Genomic DNA, 8,193 nt, shown 5'->3' with positions numbered 1-8,193 from the left:
TTCCTGCTTAAAGTGAGTTGGGGGAAGAAATCAGCCAGGAACTTGCCTGCTGCCGTTCAGCAAGCTCATGACAAATTTCTGGGTGATGCTCAGCTCCTTCCTGCCCCAGCTCAGCTCCATGCTTCAAACACTTCATACACAGCAGAAGCCTCCAGAGCAGCCCAACTATTGTTTCGCCTCTGAACCTGATGAGGCTGCAAATTCTCACCCACTTTTCAGTTAGGGTTTGTTTATTCCTCCATGGTTTAAGTGTTCCTCAAATTTGAGGAAGCTGGACAATTTCAGCATTCATTCATCCTGCTTACCTGCTGTGTAGAGGTCAAAGTAGGTAGGCTTGTTGGCAATGTTTCCTGTCGACTCCAGTCCCGGTCCCTTTGCTGTTACTTTGCTTGCATCTCCCTGGGCTTTGTCAACATTCACTTCAAATGGGCTCTTTGAGATGTGCTGCCCAGCAAACAGGACTGAAACCTAGAGACAGACAGCATCAGCTCCAACCCACCAGGCAGAGCTCAGTGTCACCACCACGCAGCCAAGCGTGGGGTCAAGCACCTGCGTTCCTAGCATGAAGAGTCTAAGCCTCAAAGGTGAGAGAGACCATGCAACCCACAACCTTCATCCTGTCCACGTAACTGCTAGCCACCTCCTTAAAGTGCTGCTGATCACAGGGCCAGCCACACTAGCAGGGATGCTTGAATCGACATGTGCCAATACAAGGCAGATCACCATCCAGCAATGAAGTAGCAGCAAGAGTTACTTTTACCTTTTCAGGCTGGCTCTGGGACCAGCCACTCAAGCAAGTACCAAGCAATGGGATTACCCATCATAAACCTGCTTCTGCAGGTGTCAGGCAATAGAGCTGGGTGGGGAACGTTCTCTGCAAAACCCCTACGGCGTACAAGATCATCAGCAAAGAAACGCCTTATAGAAACAACATGGTACTTGCCTCTGCACCTCTGTGACAACCCACAAAACTGGTTTCATGAGCTGCAAGAAGTGGCCCCATGTGAGAGGAGAGCCAGCTGTAGCACTTGATACCCAAACACCCACACACTTTCTCCCAACACACACACACTCCCTTCTCCCTTGAGAAGGGGGCAGCCCAATAGCTCAAATGGAGAATTAAGGCCACATCAGGTTACTTTTTCTTCAAGACGCCCAGAGTGGCTATTGCATTGTTAGTAAACACACAACCCTCACATTAACCAGCAGAGCAGCTCATTTAGCAAGAGTGCACTGGTTACTGACACACAACCTACCTTGTGAGGCCCAGTAACCCTTGGCACATACTGAACTGAATAGGTCTTGTTTTTGTCACTGGATGGTGTTATCTTCGCCTAGGAGAAAACACATCCATCGTTGAGCTGTGCCTATGCACACCAGCCTAAGACTTTTCTGGGTAGTGTTTGATACTGCAAACTATTTCCAGAGTCAGCAATGTCAGAGACACATTTCTATGGGAACAGGGATCCTTGCTACCTCCCCATCTCACACGGAAAAAATCCCATTGGTTTTGCCTTTACATGAGACGAAACAAGCTACTTTCTCCCCACTCCAGCCCTCTCCCTTGCTGTTAATTGCTCTACTAAGGCAGGCCAAAACTGAGGAGACGTTAAGTCCAACATACAGCTGTATTTTTCTGGAATGTTGTAACATGATCAAGTGGAGTACTTGGATGAGAAGTTTCTATAAACATTAAAACCCAGCATTTTAACTCAAAATGATTCATGGCATCTAAATAGCTGCTTTAGCCATTCTTGCAGAATGAGTAAGGGCAGACAGTGATTTAGTGATGTGTGTTATCTAAAAGCGTGTCAGAATGTACTTGGCCAGTCAAGCTAAAGCACTGCAACTACTGGACATTGGAGTTGTGTTGCTTAGTTGCAGATAGTGAAAATTTTTTTCAAGTTCATCCAGTAAGGCAATTATGAGGAAAAGCTTGAGGCTTGTACTTTTTATAGATGGTATTTTGCAACTTCTTTTTAGATTACTTATCTGTTAAGACCTCACTTATGAAAGATGGAGGTTACTGCAAAAACTTCATCATTCAGACCAGCTTTATGTTTTCCACACAAAATATTTAACATACATACTTCCTCCCTGTTTCCTTCTGGATCCTCTATGAAGACCATCAGGTCTCCCTGCCCAGCACTGATGGTGTCTACTGTGAAGATGGCAGGCTGTTTCACCATGTTCCCATGAGGCTCAATCCCTGCAAGGCAAATGCAGAGTGGCACATTAGCTGTTGCTACAAAACCTAAAATGTAGTTTGGAGGCTGCCCGCAAGCTGTCCAACTCATCCTCCTACACTAGTCCCCAGCACCAGCCTTCCTCAGGCTGCTGTGAGATGCCTGTTCACCATCTGCCCAGAGATTCATGCTCACAGTAACCCCCACTCTTACAACTACAAGCATTCTTCAACATTGGTTGTATCATTGGCACTCATCTCAATCTCTGGCAGAGTCAGGAACCCAACTGGCTTCTGGTTTTGAGTCAAAGCAAGTTACCCTGTTTGCCTGAGCAATGTACTGAAGATCTTGCCCACAGCTGGTGAGTGCCTGGCAGCTCACTGTCATCACCGACAGCGTGTAGGCTACGTGCAGTAGTTGCTCTTTAGGAGCTGCTCTGCTTCATGCAGCTAAACGCTGCACCAGTGCTGCAGTGCAGGAATGGCAACCAGGGAGGCAGGAAAGAAATTTTGGGAAGCCTTTGGTAAAGTCATTACCCTACAGCCAAGAGTGAAAGACTTACTTAAGCAAGACAGTTGTTACCTATACTGTCCCATTTTACTCCATTTTCAGAACTCCGCTGTACGGACACTGCTCAGATTCATTATTCTTTGAAAGCTGCTCAAACTACTTTGCCATAGTGAACACTGTACAAACAGCACGCAGGAACCTCTTTAAGCCACGAAAATCCTCCAATTCAGTGCCACTTCCACTTAACTCTTAATCAGTTTCCTTATTCCTCAGCACAGGGCCTGCTACAGCACGCATTTACCAGCAGGGTTTCATCATCTCCCTACACTTAGCCCCAGGTCATGACACCTGTCATGGCGGTGTCAGACTGAGTGGGCGGAAGAACTTCCCAAAGTTGCTGGTTCCGGACTAGCCCAAACATATATACCCTTCCTTCCAAGGGAATTACTCCTCGGCTTATTCATAAAACTGTGGGTCCATAGCACAATTAGTGGAAAGTGCAATGTCTGATAGATTATAAAGGAAGTGGTTGTGAACAACAGAATTCCTGAACTTGTTTATCTTCAGAAAACAATAACTTGAGAGCAATGCAAGGAAGATCATGTTTTTGCTAGGAAATCTGAGCATTCTGATAAGGTGTTAACAATTGACATATTCATTCTTTCAAACTAAGCCCTAGATTGTCATCTAGCTTAAACAGCTATAAATTCGCTCTGCGTATCTTCAGTCCACCGCACAAGCATTAGGATACGGTATTCAAGTTAAGTATCCCTCTTTCTGCAAGCTCACCAAGAAGGATAGCTTATCCTCAGAAGACAGCTTCAGACACAGCACTTTCTTAACCTACATTTCGTCTTCTAGATTTTACCCTCCCCTCAGAGATCTGCTTTCACTGGGTAAATGAGAACTGCTGGTGCATCAGCACTGATCTGCACAACTCTGTACAGCCCCTCTCCAGGCTCACTTCACATTGGGTCTACACAGAGCTACCCTCAGAGCAAGCCACCACAGTATCCAGGGTGTGATGTGCTACAATGAAGACTCATGTTGGGAGGTTATGAGCAACTTACATGGAAAAGCAATAATAAAAAAGCTAAGACCGAGGAACTTCACGCTTGACAGTCACCTTTTTCTGGAAGCATGAAGACCTGTTACTCATCTGTCCAAAAGACCCTGCCCAGTTGGGCAGTGAGCCCCTTGCTGCTGGAGTTGCCTTTTGGTTCTGACATATGTTAGCAGTCAGAATTGTCATTTGTATTTAGTGATTCCATTTCAGCAATTAACTTTGGAATCTTTCAAGAAGAGCTGCTCACCCTTTATAACTTCCATTACGATGACTCCAGAGCACTGTATGCACAAAAGTAGACAAAATAATTCCAGTTTTTGAAGGAATATGAACATGACTAAAGCCACACTTGCCAGACTGAGGCAGGTTGTTCAGTCATTACACAGTAAGTGAAGTATAGTAGTCTACGTATTTTGGGTCTGACAAATGTGTCTATGTATTGTGGTTTGCTGTGGAAGGCATCAACAAAGGACATTAACCCCAAGAGAACAAGTACTAACCCACTTCAGACTACAGTGACTGCTCTTCAGTGCAGAGATAACATCCATGTCCATTCATTCCACTAGTTAAGTTTCAATAGAAAATGAAGTTGGAAAAAAGCCCAAGAAAAACAGAAAAAAAAATAAGGAAAGTTTTGTTTCTTCCTATTACACTCTTGTACACTCAATTTTGAACCCCAAGAATTCTAAAAATCCTGAAGGACCAACAGCTGCCCCCAGAGTTAAAAAAAAAAGACAGAACAGAGAACTAAGTGTAATGCATAAGTAATGTCTTGCTACACACCAAGCACATTAAAGGTAAAAATCTGTTATTCATTTAATTGTGATTGTATTCCACTCTAGAGTAGAACCACATCAGAAGTTACAGGAATTATCCATTTAAAAGGTAAGTTAAAAATATAAATGCCTATGTAGATCTACATTTGCATAAACATCTATGGACAAGTCCTTCCAATTAGCAAACACAGCCTTTACAACAAAAGCTTGGCACTATTTAATGTTTGAAGGGTTACCAACCCACCTTTGTGCATGTGCAAACAAAGTATTCACACCTACTGATCAATCCAAATAACTTGTTTAGAATTAGCTGACCCTAATACGTATCTGCCATCAAGCCTGGGAAACTGGAGACTCTGCCTCTACAGAGAGCCTGCTCAGATACACACAGATCTAAAGATGTTTTTCCTCTTATAAGGACTGTTTTATCACGAGAAGCATTCACTGCTAGATCGATGACCATCAGCAGCAACACTGCTAGCTTAAATTCCACACCAAGGTTGTTTCAGCCCTGTATCATGCTACTTCTTTTCAGCTATGGACTGCAAGGCTGGCAGCTTGCAAAACAGGTTCAGAGACCTTGGGGAATTTACATGTTAGAACTAGGAGCGTCTTTTGGATTATATCCATGTATTTCTGAAACTAGGCACCACACCAAGAGTATACAAGTGAAACTTTGAAGTCAGTTACAGTAGGTCTGGAGTTCAACATAAGCAGAAAACCCCACCCAGCTTTCTGAAGAGTTAAATGCTCTGTGCAGCTTAAGCTCACAGAGTCCTTACCTCTGCCATAAGCTCTTGCTTTCTTTGGATTCAGTTTGGGTTTTAAAGGAGCTCCTGGTTTCAGTTTGGCTTTGGGGAACTGGGACAGGTAAGTCATTACAGAGTGCTCATCCACATCAGGGTGGATAATTTCTTCAGGGGTAATAACCTGAAAGACAGCGCAATTAAGTATATTGTACCAGTGCTTGGTTACCGTATGTCAACACAGAAACAGAGCTATGACACAGAGTCTTACATTTCAAAACCCCCGCATGCTAATGCGATTTCTTACATTTATTTTCCCTTTCATACATACAACTTCATTTATTATCTTATGGCAAGAAAATCAAGCAGCTCATTATGGTCCAAATGTGGTTTGGGGGCTTTTTGTGCCTTGGTTATAAGGGGTTCTCAGGAGGCTATGACAAACTAAACTGTGGCAAGGCAAGACAACAGTGGCTATATTCCCCCCAAAAAGCAACACTGGGATGACTGAAACGGAGAGAATTAGTAATTCATAATCCTGTGTGTGACAGCTCTGAACTGCAGTGCTTGCAAAGTGACACTTGTGACCAGTCTGTTCTCCTGCTCCCACGATAGAAGCTGCTCCAACAGCTTCAGAGCCTGCAGCACTTTTGTCCAACTTTATCAGCATGAAAACAATCTGGTTTTCAAATACATTGTTCTCTGTTTGAAAGTCATCTTTGCAGGTGATTTCCAAAGCCAGTAAGTTTTTCTTCTGTGGAATTCAATGCAGCAAAACAAACTCATTCCATGGGCTAAAAAGCAGGCACCACTACACACGCACTTTTTCCCCTACCCCACCTACATGCTGCAACACCAGCCGTCTTCAGCAGAGACACCTACACAAAATCTTACAGCCAGAGCTCTGAAATCTAATAGCGCATTTCATTACGATTTGCCCCTTCTCAGGCAATTTCACAAAGTGAACTGTAACTTTTGGAAGCGTCCAAGCAACTTTACCTGATTGTCTCAATCTAAATTCAAGCCAGTTGCAAGTACAAAGCTAACCGCTGTGCTTCCCACAGGCAGCCTGCACAGCCTTACCTGCGGCACACCCAGCCAGTCGTCCGCCTGCTGCATGGCTTCCCGAGCGTTGTCAACGGGTTTCTTTGGGTCCCAGGTCTCCCAGTCAGGGCACAGGCCTGCAAGGACGTTTCAGTTGTTAGGTGTTATCTGCAAAGGAGCTTCCCTAGCTGAAGAAACCACGAACAAACTCCACAGACACTTGTATTACACTGCTCTACAGAAAGACATTTGCAGAAGTAACTAAAACAAGATGAGCACGTGCCGCTCACTGAAAACGCTTGAGACGACAACCAGCATCTCCACGGGCCCTTATGGCACAGACAGCAACAGCCAGCTCAGAGAGACTCCCACCCACCTTGCCTGTCAGAGGGATGTATAGCTTTTCAGCCACGCAACTGCACTGCTTTAATTCAAGCTGGGCAAGACACCCTCCAAATTCAGCATGAATACCTCTAGCCAACCTGCATGAATACATTTAGCCAACATTTTCACTGGCTCTCCTGCAGCAAATTTGGAAAAGAAAGTTTCAGCTGCTTGCCACAGCACCCCAGCTTGCATTAGATGAACACCAGGCAACTGCACTACCAAGGCTGTTTTACAAGAAGGTGAGGAAACGGCCTTTTTCACACTTCATCACATTACTCGCCTTCAGCAAGCTAAGGCTGTGCTCCTTAACACTGAAGTTTCAGGTACCGCGCAGCTTCTGGCTGCTTTGTGCTCCCTCTGCAATCCTATTTCAGGAGAACACATGAAGCCTCCTGCTGCGCCCTGAAGTTGAAAGGCTCTTGGCACTTGCTGTGGGAACAAGTCTTTCTTGCATTTAGGAGCCAGCATTTGTGCCTTTGTCCCTTGCACCCAATACAAAGCTCAGACATGGCGCCTACAATAATGCCACTGCACATTCTGCTTTAGGCCAGTACTTCTCCCAGCCAAGTCATTTACAACTTGCTGCTTCCCACAGCTGGCCTCTTTGGACTCAGGTTTTCTTGAAAGCCTCATTCCCATCTCCAGCTCAGCAGTGAAAACCTCCTCCCAAAGGAACAGCAGAGCAGCCAAGAGGAGGACAGCAAGCAAGGAAAACACTGACCATCAGAGCAAAGGACTTACCTGGAGCACAGCTGTCAACAAGAGCCCCCAGTGCTTTGCCATCCTGCCAGTTTTGATTGAAGTTAGTGATTGGCAAGTAAGGGATTTTGTTCTGGATCCAGCCCAGCAGCCTCTGCTTAGGAGTCTGCTTCTTTGCATCATCATCACCTTCATCTTCCCACACTGGCATGGAAATGGAGTAGTGGAGGATAAGGGTCCATATCAGGCCAAGGATCAACTTCAAGTTTCCATCAACTATGGCTTTACTATCTGGAAGACAAAAGACATACATCTGCTTACTGCCCCCCCAAAAGGAAAGAGGCATGTTTTTAAAATACTGTGCCTGCACTCATGCCCAGGTAATCAGTGACGAGGCGACCCAGGTTACCGCAGGCACTTGCTCAGGCCGAGACACCATTCTTCATGCCCTGCATTAGACAAGAGGAAAGAGAGGAGTCCAAAGACTCCGTGCTCTCCAGCTGCCTTGAGAGCTCAGTGCTCTCCAAGGGCAGCGTGACTTGCCCTTGAAGCTTTACAAGGTTAAGCTTTGGAGAATCTGCAGTTTAAGATCTCTGGTATTTTGCATTTGGATGATAACTGCCGCCTGGCATTTTTAATAGCATTTGTATCTTATGACAGAGGCTAAACAGGATATGATGGAGTTCAAAGAGCAGCATCTCAGTTGGGGCAGAATACCCCAGGGCAAACCTAAAGCACCATTTAGGAAACTGCATTTATACAGCGCACCTCCCCACAGG

At 45.2% G+C, this 8,193-nt stretch overlaps 1 protein-coding gene across 1 annotated transcript in view; it reads right to left on the bottom strand.

Moving 5' to 3' along the window:
* Positions 1-7,727, bottom strand: part of LOC104621054 (filamin-B) — a 48,429-nt gene extending 40,702 nt beyond the window's left edge. The window contains exons 1-6 of the mRNA XM_010287440.1: positions 7,457-7,727; positions 6,368-6,465; positions 5,321-5,468; positions 2,091-2,209; positions 1,257-1,334; positions 306-468 (exon numbers count right to left, since the gene is read on the bottom strand). Coding sequence (XP_010285742.1) covers positions 306-468; positions 1,257-1,334; positions 2,091-2,209; positions 5,321-5,468; positions 6,368-6,465; positions 7,457-7,727 — 877 coding nt within the window. The remainder of the gene's footprint in view (positions 1-305; positions 469-1,256; positions 1,335-2,090; positions 2,210-5,320; positions 5,469-6,367; positions 6,466-7,456) is intronic.
* Between the last annotated feature and the right edge of the window lie 466 nt (positions 7,728-8,193).

This window comes from Phaethon lepturus, unplaced genomic scaffold (genome assembly GCF_000687285.1).
Source record: "Phaethon lepturus isolate BGI_N335 unplaced genomic scaffold, ASM68728v1 scaffold33705, whole genome shotgun sequence".
NCBI classification, from domain to species: domain Eukaryota; kingdom Metazoa; phylum Chordata; class Aves; order Phaethontiformes; family Phaethontidae; genus Phaethon; species Phaethon lepturus.
The sequence above is the reverse complement of the archived record's forward strand: the minus strand, read 5'-3'. Positions and strand labels throughout refer to the sequence as shown.